This window comes from Chenopodium album, chromosome 2 (genome assembly GCF_948465745.1).
Source record: "Chenopodium album chromosome 2, dcCheAlbu1.1, whole genome shotgun sequence".
In the NCBI taxonomy this organism is placed as follows: domain Eukaryota; kingdom Viridiplantae; phylum Streptophyta; class Magnoliopsida; order Caryophyllales; family Amaranthaceae; genus Chenopodium; species Chenopodium album.
The window spans coordinates 44,613,300-44,630,315 of NC_137835.1; the positions used below are offsets into that span (position 1 = coordinate 44,613,300).

Below are 17,016 nucleotides of genomic sequence, written 5' to 3' on the forward strand. Positions count from 1 at the left end.
TTTGGAGTTCTGTTTTGTTCTGTTTCTTTGTTTTAAAAATAATATATGTATCTTTTGTAACATTGTGTGCTGTGATAGTATTTAGAGATGTGTAATTGGTTTTGTCATGGAATGCTATTAGTTTTTCTTCCAAAAGAATTGTTGTTTTGAACTTGTATGGCTTGTTGGATTATTTTGCATTTCAAGCTAATTTATGTTGTGATTAACTATCTTAAAAATAATGGTGATAGTGTCGAGGGAATAAAAAATGAGGTGTAACTTAGCTATTGTAGCAGAGTGGTAGAAGCTTTAATAATTTTAGACTATTTGAGCACTCTTAAGTATTGGATTAGAAATTTAAGTGGTGACACAATTCAAAGGTCGTCTAATGCTATACATGCTTCTTGAGAAACTAAGTTATAAAAGCTTTACAAGTTTAATATTTGTAGCATGTTTCTGTCTGACTTTTAATGCTGGATCCATAGAACTTGATGCTAGGTATAGAATGTCAGCCTTTGAAAAAAAATTGGTTTTTTTCCTAAATTTCAGATCTTTTGATTAAGTTACATATCAATCTACAAAGTCTGAAACAAAATCTCGTACATTTATGCCTTTAGATGACTGTGATCAGGTTGTATGAGCTCTTAAGTCAAATATTTATGTTAGAGATGTTATTATAATAATTGCATGTTTGGCTCACGCTTAAACTCTTTTATTGTTAGTTGAAATTCTGGATATAAATTGAATACTTCTATATATTTTTTCTGGTCTTGTGGTCTTTTGGGGTAAGGATGGTAAAAAAACATGGGAGAAAGCCTCTGATTCAAGGTTCGTCGTCTTCGATGATTGAGGCGAATGCTTGGGCAAATAGTATGTCAGCTAGCAGCTAGCTGTGAAGGGGCAGATTTTTATTTTGTATTTTCCAAGTGCTACCATTCAAATGGAATTACTGTATGTGCTGTTTGGACAATTGAATTTATAATGTAGGTTGCTTATGTTTTAGACAATCATATATTGTTTTTTTTTTCATTAATATGTTTTCACAATGCAGAATGTTCCATTAGATTTTGCTCGAGAGCATTTTCGTAGACTTGGGAAAACGACTGATGTTGTGCTGTGACTTTATCATACCGGGTTCAAAGCCAAAATGAAGATAAAGACTCACGATGGAAGAATGGTGCAATGTTTTATTAAGGATGGAGTTGATGCAGTGATCGAAGAGTACGAAGTTCAGGTTGATGAAGGTGCTGTAATTGAGCTTTTACAGCGGAATCCTATTGTTTTATATATAAATTTACAACTGAGTACTGATTCTTGATGTATTAATATTGTAGGCAAGACTGTTGAACTTGTTATATTTGATGATTTAATAAATTTAAGATTTTTGATTATTTTGGTTTTTTTGTTTATATAGTTTTGTAAAGCTTATGTTTTAAATGACTTGATGTTTATTGTTTTAAGTTTTGTTTGAGATTTTTCTACATTTATTAATCAAATATTTCATTTATCAAATTTTCACTACTTATATCGTTGTATTCGTCTTCCTATCCATATTCAAGAGTTATTTTGAGATATACAGAGAAAGAAATGTATAATTTAGTGATCTAAAGAAAAAGAAATGTAAAAAGGAGAAAAAAAGGTTTTGAGACAAAGTCAAGGAGGGATGTAGTGATGATTTAAGAGAAAAAAGAGGTTTTGAGATAGAGAGAGGGAGGGATATAGTGATAATTTAGAATGCAATTAAGATATCTAGGGCAAGTTGGCAGAGTTGGTTAGTGATGAGTGATAACTTGGAAATGCTAAATATCAAGATGTTTTGAGAGTATAATATCAGTAAATTTATGTCTAAATGGTATATACTGTGGCTTGTTAGTTTGCTAGTTTTCAGAGTTTAAGGCTAAAAGATATGATTAAAATCACATATAGGACAGTAATCTAAATGCATGCACAAATTAGGAAAAAAGACCTTAGTGAAATATTTAAAGCATTTCAAACATTTAGGGTTTTTTTTTTAAACATTTAAAACATTATTGTTTAGTTGTCTTTAAAATAACTTGTCAAAGGTGTCAGTATCTTCATCTTAGGCTCCTCTATCCGTTATCTGATTGCAGTAGTCAGTAGCTATAAGTTAGACAATGAGTTTAGAGTGTTAAGCTTAATGAAAAGTTTTTTGATAGGTAATGCTAAAAATGAATGCTTGATAATTAAAGTGTGAAGCCTAATCAAAATTCTGTTTGAAAAAGGATCCAAATTTGTAAAGTCAATTTGCTTTACACATTATTTGTTTGTTTAGTGTGTAGATAATTTAAAAGAGTTGATATTGGTATCCCTTGATTTCTAATTCTGGTGCAGAACTCTTAGTTTTAGAAGGAAATATTGGTTTGTATTGTTTTGTGTGAATGTGCTGACAAGAAGTCTTTCTGCTCTTCTGTGTATGAATGTTGTAATTGCTATTTGATTCTATCTCACATCACAATTTGTCCATGAATACAGATTATGGCATTTATTTATAACATTGTAAGTTAAATGTAAATTTAGTTGACTATTATGGCATTTACTTGATTTTATGTTTTTGTTGTTGTTATTATTGGTGAAATGGAATCTGAAGTTACATTTGTGTTGTGAAGGTTACTTGTAGAAGTGTTAGTTTTAGTTCATACTTGAATTAAATTAATGGTGTTGTAGTTTCAAAGTTTTGACTTAGCTTATATATTGAATAATTTTGTGAAGGGTATGAAGTATTTTGAGTTAAGCTATTACATACACTTACATTTTAATTCATTTGTTTTGAGTTCTAAGTATTCTGACATTAGAAATTTCCATGGACATAATCTCTCTTTTGTTTACCATTCTGTATGAAAATGATATTCAACAACATGAAAAATTGGTATGCATTCTTGTTTTTGTTTTTGTTTTTTGTAGTTGTGTTGTGATTGCTAATTTGTGCTATTTAATTCATTTTTGTTGATGATTAGTTTTTGGAATTTTGATTTTGGATTTTGATTTTGTGCTTGTACTGTGGTGTGTGTTTTTTGTGTGCCTCTAAATAGCGTATTCCAGATGGCTTCAGGTATGTCCTGGATGATGGTTTTTTTTAACATAGAGTTGTTAGTGGATGGTAATGACAAGTCATGGTTTGTCACTCTAGTGCATGAGGAGTGTGGTAGTGGATGGGGAACATATCTTGATGCTGGGTGGTCTGATTTTGTAGAGGATAATGGTGTAGATGCTGGTGATGCTTTGATATTTACTTATTTAGGGGTTAGCTCATTTGAGTTGAAATCCGCAGACCTAGAGGAAGTAAGAGAGCTGATGAAAATGGATATGGTGGAAGTTCGGATACTTCAGGTAAAAAGCGTGGGAGGAAACCTGCTATCGAAAGGCTCTCATATAAAATGATCGAAATTAATGCTTGCCTTGCCAAGCTTGCAACTGCCTGTCGTGAACATCATTTCTTATTCACTTTTACCAAAGCTTATGTTGATCAAGGAATTATAGTATGATTTTTGTTAACTATCTTTTATTTTTTATTTTTTTTTTACTATTCTTCTTTCTCTTGGCATAATTATTTGATTTTGTGTTTTATTTTCAATTACAGAATGTTCCATTTGATTTTTCTAAACGACATTTCAATGATTTCCCTTAGACTACTAATGTCATTCTTCAGCTTGCCGATGCACATTTCAATGTGCAGCTGAAAGTTTTGAAGAAACAGGGAGCTATCAGTAAATGTTCCATTAGAAATGGTGTTAGTCAGTTCATTGATTTCTATAATGTTCAAGTAGATGTAGGTGCTTTGATTAAATATAGAAAAGGAGTCCCTATTGTGTTTGACATTGATTTAGTTTCAATGTAAACTTATGGAATGACCATCTTAATTAAGGCCTTGTTATTGTTAGGTTTCTTTTTTTTTTTTTTTTAATATATAATAATGGTTATAAACTGTTTTTGGTGGATCTTACTTTTCTTTTTTGTTCCACACATCTGAATAGCTACATGATACATATATTTATTTCAAGTGGAAAATGATATACTATAATCCGATTATATATTTTTATATAACTAAAAACATGGGTTACATCTTCAAGCATAATATATACATAGCTGCTGATTTTTCATATAACTAATACTTAATATTGTAGATTGCGGCCTAATTACATATATAGCATACTATATAGTTATTAAATTAGTCTTAACACCCAAAAGCATTATAGTTCCTAGCTGGTTGCAAAATATTTAAGTGCCTAGTTTAGGCTAATTTCTTTATAAGTGGTGTTATTTAGGAACAAGTAATTTTAGTGTACTTGTTCCTAGTTAATGCCACACATTAAAAAATATTTATAAAATATATTTTTGAGACTATTGATACTTGTTGAAGCTGCTGTTGACATGATCTTCTGTGAGAGTAGATTCATGATTCTAGGAATCATCTTGATCATCATCTTGCAATATGAGTGTTCGGCGCCTGGTAACCCTCTCCTGCTTGACTTTGCGTAACATGATTTCAGATTTCACCTGCTCCTCAGACCCGATAGCCTTGCATTTCTTCTCACCTAAAGAAGCCTGATCTGATTCCAATGCACTGTCAATGACTGTTTTGGTAGCTGTGTCTTCAGCCGTCATTTCAATCACTTCTTTTGATGGTGTGTGGATATTTGATTCTACTTCATTTTCAAGTCTCTTCCGTTTCTAGCTGATATCTTCAACACTGTCTTGGTTGTTGGTATTTCCTGTAATCAAACTTTTAGCAAAAACACAAGCATCTTCTTCCTCTTGGCTTGAGCTTGTAAGATCATCTTCATGTGGCGTTTCTTTCGTGTCAGTTGTGCTTGCACGTTTTGCTGACTGGAGTAGTGTCTTCTGAATCACTTCACCCTCTGCATTCTTTGTGCCGATGTCTGTTGCTGCTTTCTGGTTTTCAGAACCAGAAATAGCATTTGATGCGCTCAATTGTTCATTAGTGGCTGCTGTTGGTTCTACTATCCTATGCACACCCTTAAGTCCCCAGTGCAAGACCTTGTTCTTTGACAGTGCAATTGTGGGTCCAACTTTAATCAGGAAATGCTCTGTTTCTAACTTGTAAACTACCTCCTGGAATTTGTCAAGCAGCACCTGATCACATAAAAATCAAGGATAAAGAAAAATTCACATTTGTAATATGTAGTGAGGTTAGTGTTGTATAATGAAGTGATAATTATTGGAAAACATGTTGTATACCATTGTTTTCATTTCATAGATGTCTTGAATTGACATTTGGAAAAGCTTATCACAAACTTCAGTGAATCCAGTGAGTTCCAATGATCCTGTTCCATTAGAGACATTGAAAGTTATGGTTGTCCTGCTCAGTGAAAGCAATAGTGTTAGCATGATTAGATGTATAACAACATTCTTGTGAAAAATTTATTGAATATACTATTTTAATGATTATTATACCTGTGCAAAGCATGTATGTCTTTCCTCGAGCATGCTTTGCAGCTGTAGACAGTTCCAAGAACGAGATCTGTTCGCTTTCCACAGTGGGAGCATCCTATATATGCTCTTAATCTTTCAAATTCTATATCAGTAGTTACAACATTAAACCAAAACACTTCTTGTGGAAGTGTACCTGCTGACTGCATTGTGCATATATAAATCAAGGTTGTTATGATGTTAGATATTAACATGTTCTGAAATAGTGCTTGCTGTGTTAATTGATACCGGTTACCATTTCAAAGATATGCTGCAAAAAAAATACCTTCTTGGCTTTCAGGCAGCCAATAGCTGTCACAGTTTTTTCTGCTGTTGGATTGAAGACTTCCTTGATTCTGTGTTGTTCATTGATCAGCATACATCGATGTCTTTTTGCCCTTTTTCCAAGAATAATAAAAAATTGTAAGAAGATTATGGTCTTGTAAATCACTGTATGTTCAATGTTGAGAAAAACTTCAACATTTAAGCTATTATTAGAAAATCAAATTAACGGGTGAAATATCAATGTGTGTTTTATACAAATCACAAAAACTGTAATTTGGATTTCTCTTAAATTTTCGAATTCATGTTCAAGAAATTATTATGCAAACACTTTCAATATTCAGAAAAGACATTTATACAAAACTTTACCATTCAGTTAAAGCTTCTTCCTTTTCACCTTGAGGGTCCTTCAGAATGAAAGTTGACATGGTTGATTCAAGAGAAAATCCTGACATTTAAAAAATACCAAAGATCATGTTATGATTATGATATTTTAGATATGTTTGTCATTTGAACATTTAAATATGATCTAGGTTGTTATATCACCTTGTCGAGTAATAGGTCGTAGAGCTGTGATACCAATTACTTTGAAAGAGTCACTGTTTGAGACAATTGATTCAGGTTGTATTCCAGCAAGGTCGTTCCAAGTGCATACTTTCATTGGCTGATCAGTGCTGAAATTAGAAGATTTAAAATATTCACTTTTTGTTAGTATAAAATGTATTGAAATGAATGCAAAGATATAAGTCCGTCTTTATCAGCAATTATCTGTGCCTATCACCATAAGATCTCGAATTGATGTCTATTTGTTAGCTGCTGTCACTATTCTTCTTGGCTCTTCTGATGCATAGAGAACTATCATGAGAATATCTTAAACAGAAAAGTAAAAAAACTAAATATTTGTATTCTATACTATGCCACTCTAATATAATTTACAGATTTTATGGCTGTATATGTAAATTATATAGTCTGTTTACCATGTCTGTCATCGTCTACAGGGATGCTTGGAATATAAGCAAGTGTTTGACATCTGGGGTAAATTGTTTCTCCTCTAGGATCCAAAGATCGAATGACAGTTTTGCTTCCTAATGACAAATGGAATAGAAGATAATCTTCTCTAGCTCTCCATTGTGCATCCAAGTTCCTTACTACAGCATCAGCAATTTCATAATTTCCTCTAAAACTAATAACATCCCAGTATGCTTGAATTTGTTCACCAAAAAGTGTCATCTTCATTATGTTCTTCTGTAAAAAAGCAGGAAAATTTTCATTTTTTCAGTATTTTCATTAACTTGTGCAAAATGAGTATTGAGCTTGAAAATGTTTGTATAATCAAATTGATATACCTTGTCATCATTGAAAAATATACACTGATATCGTGTATTTTTTTTCTTGATGTCTGTGGACGACCTTTATCTGCAACTCTTACTTTGACCTAAAATTTTTTGTAGTAGTATCAATTTCATCTAGGAATTTTCGATGTGGCGACATGAAACCATTCTCTGTGTAACAATTTTGAAATAACATGATCAAAGTAAATATATTTAGAAACTACAACATGTCTCATATTGCATGGCTTAAGTGGATGAAATCTGAATTTAAATTAACAATCTTTATGCATGCAAAATGTTTGAAATATAAATATCATCAGTCTTTTGATTTTTATTGAAAAATATCTAATGTAGATGATTTTTAAATCATTCTACGTTCCTTAACTTGATGTTCAAAAAGAAGAAAACAAAGATAATAATGCATGCAATATGTACAGGTTCAAATACATTTATAATTCTTTGGTTTTTTTTTTTTTTTTTTTTTTTTTTTTTTTTTTTTGTATTATTTATATTTTAAATGTATGAGTATTACATTGTATGTCTTAAGTGTATGTTTTGCAAAATTAAATAAACAATTGCTGTGCATGCAAAATGTTAGACATGAAAATATCATCCCTTAAATTATTGTACAATATCTGATGTCTATGATTTATAAATCAGTTTGCATCCCTTAAATTTTTGTTTATAAGGCATAAAGGCAAGATAACTATGAATGTACCTGTAGGTATTCATAATGTATTACTTATTATGCAAAATTTGTAAAATTTTTGAAGCATGTTATGATTTTAAAATAAAAGTTTCATACTGCACTAGTAGAAAAAGATAAATGGGCACCGCCAAATTCCCATCGGTTATTGAAAACTGGTGGTAAAAATGTAAGACAAGAAAAAAAAAACACGTTTAATAGAGAGAAATGCCCACCGGTTAACCGGTGGCCTTTTCCCAAATAAATAAAAATCCCTAAATTAGAACACTCACTCTTTCCTTGTTATTCACGAACTATCTCGTTCTCTCTCCTCACTCTCCTGTTTCCTCTCTTCTCTCAAACTCTCTGTCTCCTCTCTCTTCTCGCGCCACCGCAACCACTACAAGCGCAACCATCCCCTCTCTCCTCTTTTTCCATCCTAGCTTCCCACCACAGCCACCACCAGCGCAACCCTCCTCTCTCTGCATCCTAGCTTTCCACCACCACCACCACATTCGTCACTAATGAAGATGTCAAAGCAAGTCCTTAAAAAACTTGGAGAACGATCCCTAGATCTCTAATGGTGACGCTGCTCCTCACAAGGTTCATCCCTCTTTTTTTTTGTTAATTTTGTATAATTTGGGTTAGGGTTTCGAATTCGTTGAGTTTTTGGGTTTTGATTTTGGATTTTGTGATTTGGTTATTGTTTTTGAGTTTGAATTTGTATGTGATGGTTGCTTTCGAGTTTGATTTTGTCCCTGTACTTCGATGATTATTGTAATTTTCGATCTGATTCCCAGAACCCCCTTTTTGATTTTTCTTGTAATTTTGATATTCAAGCGTTTTCACTTAGTTTAGATTATGGGTTTAATTGGGTTTTAGTAGCCTTAGCAGACTTGATAGTAAGTTTTGGAGTTTGAAATCAGATTACACAACTCAGTTTTATTGCGATTGATCTAGGGTTTTGTTAATTTGTTTCAATAATTTCGATTGATCTAGGATTTTGTTAATTTGAGCTTTTGGAACTGTAACATACAAAATGAATTATGGGTATACGGAGTATTTGAATTGTGAGTATTTTTGAGTATTTGATACTTCAATCTTTAAAATTTCAGTAGTTTGGTTTGTGGATGTATTGTGAATATTATATTGGTTGTCATTTAATTTGATTTTGTGGGTATATTTTGACTGATTTTTTCATTATGGACTTGATGGTATGGGTATATATTTTGATTCCTTTGAACTTACTATTTTATTAATATTCTGATTTCTTTGTAAGACCATAATGTGTTGAGTCTGAGTGCGAATATTGTCTCTTGGAAGGTTAACATGATACTTGATAAACTAATACTTGACTGACTACTCATGTCAATCACACAGGTGTCAATTATCAATTTGGATATTTACGAATTTGGCACTACACCTATATTGAGGGGCTGAGATTGGAAATTGAAGGGAAGATAATGAAGAGTCCAAGTATCAATGAGTTCATCTCTACATTACTTCAGTGCATTCGGAACAACATCAAACTGTGTATGCTTCTTGTGTCTTATAAGTTTGTGCTCCCTGGCCCCTGCACTTTGCATTTGTTAGTTTCAGTTTGTGCTACATATTATAATTATTTGTGATGGTATAGTAATGTGATGATTTGTTGTGTTGTCTTTCTTATTTAAATTTAAATGCAATATTTTGACAGGGAATGTTTGTATTTTCCTTCTATCTGGAAAAGGTTGTAGTATTTTTTGTTTGGATCTTGGTTTAGAAGGAAGTTAAAGAGAGATTTTGTAATGCTCTTGTGTGCATAAAAACTTTTAAAAGGTGTATCTTTTCCGATAGGGATCTTGATATGAAATGAACCATAAGATTTTGAGGTTTATTGCCAGAATGCAGAAGCTTAGTTGGATTTCAGTTCATCATTTGGTTTTTGTAGTTAGTTCATGTCTGATATAAGTATCTATAATTCAGATTATTTTATCAAGGTATAAGATTATTGGAAGCTCGTATGATTGTGTAGCCTGTGTCATGATATATTTTAGATTTCCCCAGATTAAAGCAACTCCTTGGCACATGGTATATTACTTGTAAATGTGTTTTTTTGTATTTTTTGTTGAGTTAATTTTGGAGGTCATCATATATTCTCCGTGATCTTATATTACTTATATTAATGTACTGCTGACTTCTCGTCCTCCGTGATCTTATATGCCTAGATGATGGGACAAGTTGTGTTTTTGTTTTACGAGCTCGAGGGGCGGTGCAGCTGCTGCCTCGCAAGGCTGCATTTTGGTTTTTTTTTTTTGCTGAATTTTGTTTTTTTTTTTTTTTTTTTTTTTGGATTCTTTTGCTGAATTTTGGTTGGTTTGATTTTGATTACAGCCAACAAAACGATGTTTGTGATTCAAAAGCTGGTGCTGATCTTCTTGACATGATTCTTTGCAAGGTAAATTCCTTTTTATTATTTTTAATTTTCATAATTAAATATTTTGTTTTGGGCATTAGAATCTAGGTTGATATTGCGCTCTCTTTAATGGGGAGGATAAAGAAATGTAATTTATTGTATTTATTGTATATGCTTTTGCTCACTTACAAGATGATGAAGTAAATAGGTAAGGAGTGGTAGTGTTTTATGTTGATTGTATCTAGCATTGTTATTCATTCGTTGCTTATGTGTAGTAGTTGCATCAGCTATAATGCGGGAAGCTGTAGTTCTTTGAGTTGAAATAGCATTAATTCTCCAATAATATCTGGTGATATTGAGGTTGTGCTATCTGTATGACTGGTCTAAAAAGGTGATTTCACATTATAGTCCATTACATATCTACCTGTCAAAATTTGCAAATTTGGCCTACTATTTTGTAATAGTCTCTTGATGTTCACTACTAGTTTGGTTGTTGACAGAAAACTTCTTATGTGAGCATAATGTTATTAATTTCATTAATTTCGAAATTTAATCAACATCTTTAGTAGTGCTCATTATTTAGCATGATAAATATAATTAGATGATTTGAAGAAAATAAAATGGATAATTACAAATTAGTAGTGCTCATCTTTCACAGTTGTGAGGACTTTCTATTTCCCTTTTCTTTTCTGACATTTCTATCTTATGCATTCGAGCTAGTAGGGAAGCCTGAACTAAAACCTTCACCAACTTCAGAAAGTGGTACATTTATTCTCCATACTTAATCTGGTATAATTACAAGGGGCATAGCCTCGCAAGGCTGTTGGTGCAGCTGCTGCCTCGCAGGGGTGCAGCTGCTGCCTCGCAGGGCAGCTGCTGCTGCTGCCTCGCAGGGCTGCTCTGCTGCCTCGCACTATATGCCGACTTTGCTGCCGGTGTTCTGCTTCTGTGCTGCTCCTTATCTGGTGTTCTGCTTCTGTGCTGCTCCGATCCTTATGTGCTGTTGTTATGCTGGTATTCTGCTTCTGTGCTGCTCCTTATGACAAGTCTCGCATATGTTTGTAACCTTGTATTTTATTTTAATTTTTTAAACAAAAATTGTAATATTACAACATTTATTTATGAAAATATGTAAGTTTATATATATGTTAGTGTTTATTTACCAATTTAAGTGGAAAAAATGCAAAAAAAAAAAAAAAAAAAAAAAAAAAAAAAAAATTAATTTTTTTTGCCATTATTGGCACTGGTTTTGAACAGGAACCGGTGCCAATAGCCCCTTAAAAAAAAACCGGGAAGTGCTATGTTTTTGCCACCGGTTTTGAACCGGTGGCTTTTTATACGAGTATTGCCACCCCCCAAATGCCCACCGGTTCAAAACTGGTGGCATAAGGGGGTTTTGAACCGGTGGCCAAATGCTTTTTTCGCCTAGTGCTGCATGCTTAAAACAGATGCTTTGCAAACATAAATTAGTAATTATTAGCATGCAAAATGTTTATAACAGAGAAAATTAAGAGTTCATATACTGAAAAATAACAACACATGCAAATCTATCTAAATTCATGAAGTAAAAACAGATTTTTTGGTGTAAACATGAAAATTAAATTGATCATACCTATGAAGTAGCCAATGATTGATTGTTGTGTGTTGAACCTGGTACAACTTAACTAATTGTTTATGTATTTGATATTTTTTGATATGTATAGCATAAGTTTAAATATAGAGGTTTTTTTTAGAGAATGTAAATGATGCTATACATTGCTTATATAGTGGAAAATTAAGTGAAAAAAGAATGCATGCACGAGTTGATGTGGGAAACTTCCATCCCCTTTCTAACCTAAAAGAAAATTTCATGCATGCATAACTCTCTCAGCATATAATAATGTTCATGTCTCCTCCTTTTTCTTCCTTTTTTTTAAAAAAATTTTCCCATTTTTTCCCCTTGATAATGAAAATAAGATTAACATATCTAATTTTCCACTATTTACGTTTACATTATAATATGTGGCATTATTCTTACACAAAATACCATCCCCTTTCCAATCTAAAAGAAAATTGCAAGCATGCATAGCTATCTCAGCATGTAATAGTTCTCTTGTCTCCTCCTTTTTCTTGCCTTTAAAAAAAAAAAATTCCCCTTTTTTTCTCCTTGATAATGAAAATAAGATTAACATATTTAATTTTCCACTATTTTCACTTACATTATAATATGTGGCATTACTCTTGATTTTTTCAATCTATATGTACATGAGTTAAGCTGAAAAATAACCCAAAAATAAACTACTTAGGCTGAATTCCAAGCTGTTCCATTACTGCAAACATATAGGAAAACAATTAGAAGTTATATATAAATTAAAATAATCTCATAAATGGTTTTAAAAAAAATATACACAATCTCCTAACTATTATGCATGAAAAAATGATAATAACTTACCCTTTGATTCTGCTAAATGATTCCTGCCAAACGAAGAATATCATAAGATACTATATTTTTCACCTTTGTTACATCTTGTTGCTTAGTGTTGGCTTCAGTTATTACACTGATATTAGCTGATTTCCGAGCTCTAGAGAGCCCAACATACAATTGTCCATGTGAAAAACATGATCGTGGTAGAAAAACCACAACTTGACTAAGTGTCTATCCCTGAGCTTTATTGATCGTCATTGCAAAGCTAAGTTTCAAAGGAAACCGTTTCCTCTGAAATTGAAAAGGATAGCCTGCTGAGTTTGATGGACGTAAGGATATTCTCGGAATTAACACATGCTGACCCTTATTATGTCCAACAGTATAACACACTCGATGATATTACAAAAAAATCATTTACATATTAGTCTTGTTCCATTACACAAACCAGATGATGGCAGAATGTTTCTTAACAGAATAACAGGACTATTTACTTTCAGCTCTAGCACATGAGGACCCATACCACCAGGACAAAGCTTGTTTAGAAATTCAGTAGGATATACGGCACAATATTCATCAATAATTGTGTCATAGCTTTAATATACTACTGATTCACCTGGAAATTTGCAAATCAAGCTTGAATTAATAGCATCAACATCCTCATTCATCGGTGTTAGTATAGCTCTTGTTATAAAAATATCTGAGCTGAATGGAAGCATATCCATTTCTAGAAATGCTACAGCTGTTAGATGTACATCATCAGCTTCTCCATTATAACATGATTTAACAATTTCCGGTGGTAGCTCAACAAATGCATCCTCGGTGTTTTGCAATTCACCATTTCCCAGTGCCAACAAAAAAGCGGCATATGCAGAATCATCTTTAGCTCTTAAGTTTTCAGTGAGCCTGAACTTCAGCAGCTGTGGCCACAGAGCAGAAGTGACTAAACTCGCAGTAACTGCCTCTCGCTGTGTTTTGCGTGGAACAATAGGAAGAACTTGTCTAAAATCCCCACCAAAAACTACTATTTTGCCTCTAAATTAAATAATTCACTTGAACTACAAATATCTCTGAGTAGTGAGTCGAGGGATTCATTATTCTCCTTTTTAGCCATAGAAGCTTCATCCCAAATAATCAACGTTGTTTCCCTTATAAGTACAGCTAGACTTCCCTGCTTAGGAACATTACAAGCAAGAGAGCCTAAAGGATCTAAAGGGATTTTAAACCATGAATGTGCAGTTCTACCTGAAGGAATATTGGCTGCAGCAATACTTGAAGTGGCTGTTGGTAAAACAATCTTATTCATTGATCTGATTTCTGCATATAGAGCATTATATAAAAAAGTTTTCCCTGTTCCACCAGGACCATCTATGAAAAAAGCACCAGGCTTTCCCTTTGTAACATGATCCATAATGACATCAAATGCAACTCGTTGAGCCTGATTTAACTTATCTTTACATTTCAGACATTCTGGTGGTATCGGTGCATTCATTGCATCTTCTATGTCTTTGGTTACATGTATTAAATTATCATCATCTTCTACTAAATTATGTAATCTAAATGCTTTCAACATACTTCCCATTGACTCAACAAACTGCTCAACTGATCTTATGGTTAGCTGTTTCACTCTTGCAGCATCTGTAGGATGTTTATGTCGAAAATCCTCTGAAAATGAATCATAATATTTCAACCAAAAAGACAAAGGATTGCTAGGCTGACAGATGTAGGAAACAATTTTCGAATAACATGAGGCATTTGAATGACCCATCCTTCAATTAAGCACAACTCAATTGCATCATCCTCTTCCATTAATCCCAACTTCAGTGCTGCCTGCTGAAAAGTGTCACACACGTAACCATTGACTATTCGTAGATCTTGAAACGACTTTGCACTCCTGACATTGTGAAGCAGCAACCTCAAATAGTATCTTTCACCTTCAGAAGGTCCAACAAATACTAACCTTCCAACCTGAATTTTCTTATTATTTCTTTTATACCACATCTTATCTGATTAATCCCACCGATAATGCTCTGAAAATTCATTGTATAGCCATCCTGTTCCCAAAGTTGATTTACAATTCATTTTAAAGAACTCTGTTAAATAGGTCCTAGTATGCTTATCATCTGAAACAATTGATGTAAGATTTTTATGAGGTCTCATTTGTATCAGCTGAGAGTTAGGCAAGTGAACAGGAAGTGGTAAAATCGGAGGATACATTTCATATAAATCAAAACCAAAAAGGCGCCACGCAGCCTCACAGGGTGAAACCCATCAGCCTGATTGATGTTGTTCAATTTCATCCCGCACAGGAACTCCATCTTTTTTCTTCATAATATTAAATGATATCTTGTCATGGCCTTTATAAACATACTTATACAGATACTTCACTACTTCAATAGTTGAACAAACTTCAACATTTAGATGACAATTGAAATGTGCTAAAAGATATGGATTATATGGAATCACCCATGAATTATCCATTTCAACACCCCGAACTTTAACAATATCACACGTAGCTCTCCTTCGATACATAGGATATCCATCACTATTACTCTTTGTTTCTTCACAATTTTGCTTTAGATAACCATACTTACAACGTCCACGTTGTTCTTTATGTTTCATACAAGGGCATTCTTGATTAAGATGACCACATGGACCATGCATCATATGCTTGATCACAATTTCTCTTAAATATCCATTCTCAGAAGATGGAATTTCAGCACAAACAAACTTATCAAAGTCATCAGGAGTCTTTATTTTTAATTCTGATTTCAAAATAATGAGAAAATGAGCATGAGGTAAACCTCTTTTTTGGAATTCAATAACATATATCATTGCAGCTACCTCTCCAAATATTTTTTTCTTCCTGATTAAGTGTTTTAAAGCAATTACCTTTGCTCTAAAAACTCTTGAGACAATATCTGGCCTATTTTGTGCTTCTTCTCCAACAGCAAGTTCTTGTTTAATTTCAATCCAATTAGGATTGCATGTCATAGGTATGAATAAATCAGGCTTGCCAAATCTCTGAACTAATGACATCGCATTCAGATATCTCTTCTTCAAATCTCGAGGACCGCCTATAAATGTCGCAGGCAATATAACTCATCTTCCAACATTTGCTACACATTCTTCTCCACAGTCTATGGTATCAAGAAGTCCCTGATAAAGATCATCCCTTATTGTCTGTTGGTTTCTTCGGAAAAAATCTAAGCGTGTATTCTCTTCCTTGACATACATACGAACGATATATTGTTGAAAACACCTTCCAGCTCTGAGCAAGTAATTTCCCGGACGACACTGAAGTCTATATGCAAAATATTCTCGAGCTGAAATATGTTTATCTGCCTTGGATGAACCTCCATTTGCACCTACAAATCGATATTTGGAAAAAAAGGAAATAAATAAGTAATAAAGGCATATATATGACATATATAAAATCAAATATACTATAATAAGAACAAAAGATATGAACTCATACGCCTAGCTTCTTCATCTAACAACTCTTCGGTAGTATGTATACTACAAGAAGAAACTGGATCTGTCTGAGACTGTAACTGCTGTATTCCACCCATAGAAATCTTCTTAAGACCTTGAGTCCACCCACAATCACCATATGGAAATAGCAATGGATACTATAAAGGATCATAGCAACCATAATAGTGTTTGATCATATGAGGAGAATCATTTACACCAGTGACTAATATGTGTGGACTTTCAGACTCACTGGAAGAAGTATTCTTTGGCCAAATAACAGCAACCTCATCCGAAGTTGGAGCATTATAAACACGATGATCTGGAACTGTAGTCTTATTCAACAGAATCTGTGTTGAATCACTAATTGTAACTCCCCTCAAACTTCATAAGAACCTGGCATACGGATTCAGATTTGTAATCTCCATCAACATAGCCAAAATATTTTCCCTTAATGTAGAAAAACACTTTACACGATTAGCTAATTCCTGCTGTCCATCATAAAAGTACAATTGCATATATTGTGGCCCTTTTTCTCCAGGAACTAAACTAGGAATATTATGATAGATTTGTCCATGTAACTTAAAAACATAGATTCCATTCTTTGTTTCAGCTTTGTGATCACCGCCCAATGAAGTGAACGCGAACAAATTATTATACAATCGCTCATACTTCCTGAAATATTTCGCTTCTTCATTTGTAGAAGTTAATAACCACACAAGCAGTGGAGGGTACTCATTAACAACAATCTTGATTTCTCCATCATCACAACAAAAGTGAAGTGATTCAAAAGCAAATTTTTTAGCCATACACCTATGACAGTAAGTATGTGCAAGAAGTAGATAAGACTTAGTACGAATTTTTTTTCCAATTAGAGCAACACATCCCCCTGTGAAAAAAATGAACAATGTTCATTTCAGGGTTTTTAAAATACAAATATTTACTGTAAAATTGCAATATCAACAAAGTAAAATAAAAAATTACTTATCGCTTGGACTTTATTGATTTCTTTATTCTGAAAACT

General features: G+C 33.0%; 2 protein-coding genes and 1 long non-coding RNA gene across 3 annotated transcripts; 1 reads left to right on the forward strand and 2 right to left on the reverse strand.

The window, feature by feature from the left end:
• Positions 1 to 8,113: 8,113 nt before the first annotated feature.
• Positions 8,114 to 10,959, forward strand: LOC145585654 (uncharacterized). Its single transcript, XR_014100700.1, has 4 exons — positions 8,114 to 8,328; positions 9,106 to 9,258; positions 10,099 to 10,162; positions 10,841 to 10,959. It is a non-coding gene; the product is annotated as an uncharacterized LOC145585654 (long non-coding RNA).
• A 1,438-nt stretch (positions 10,960 to 12,397) lies between these two features.
• LOC145572196 (uncharacterized) lies at positions 12,398 to 14,522 on the reverse strand. The gene is made up of 4 exons (XM_081631205.1): positions 14,286 to 14,522; positions 13,555 to 14,235; positions 13,138 to 13,441; positions 12,398 to 12,429 (listed from the first exon to the last, which is right to left on the reverse strand). The coding sequence occupies exons 1-4, from the start codon at positions 14,520 to 14,522 to the stop codon at positions 12,398 to 12,400; spliced, it is 1,254 nt and encodes a 417-aa protein (XP_081487331.1).
• A 270-nt stretch (positions 14,523 to 14,792) lies between these two features.
• LOC145572208 (uncharacterized) lies at positions 14,793 to 15,560 on the reverse strand. Its single transcript, XM_081631213.1, has one exon. It carries the CDS (start codon positions 15,558 to 15,560, stop codon positions 14,793 to 14,795), a length of 768 nt encoding a protein of 255 aa, XP_081487339.1.
• Positions 15,561 to 17,016: the final 1,456 nt, after the last annotated feature.

Coding starts and splice junctions, on each gene's coding strand:
- LOC145572208 (XM_081631213.1), bottom strand. CDS start 15,560: ATGTCATTAGTTCAGAGATTTGGCAAGCCTGATTTATTCATACCTATG.
- LOC145572196 (XM_081631205.1), bottom strand. CDS start 14,522: ATGTGGTATAAAAGAAATAATAAGAAAATTCAGGTTGGAAGGTTAGTA. Junction 14,236..14,285: donor TGTGCTTAATTGAAGGATGG/GTCATTCAAATG, acceptor TACATCTGTCAG/CCTAGCAATCCTTTGTCTTT. Junction 12,430..13,137: donor CTTGATTTGCAAATTTCCAG/GTGAATCAGTAG, acceptor ATATGTTTGCAG/TAATGGAACAGCTTGGAATT.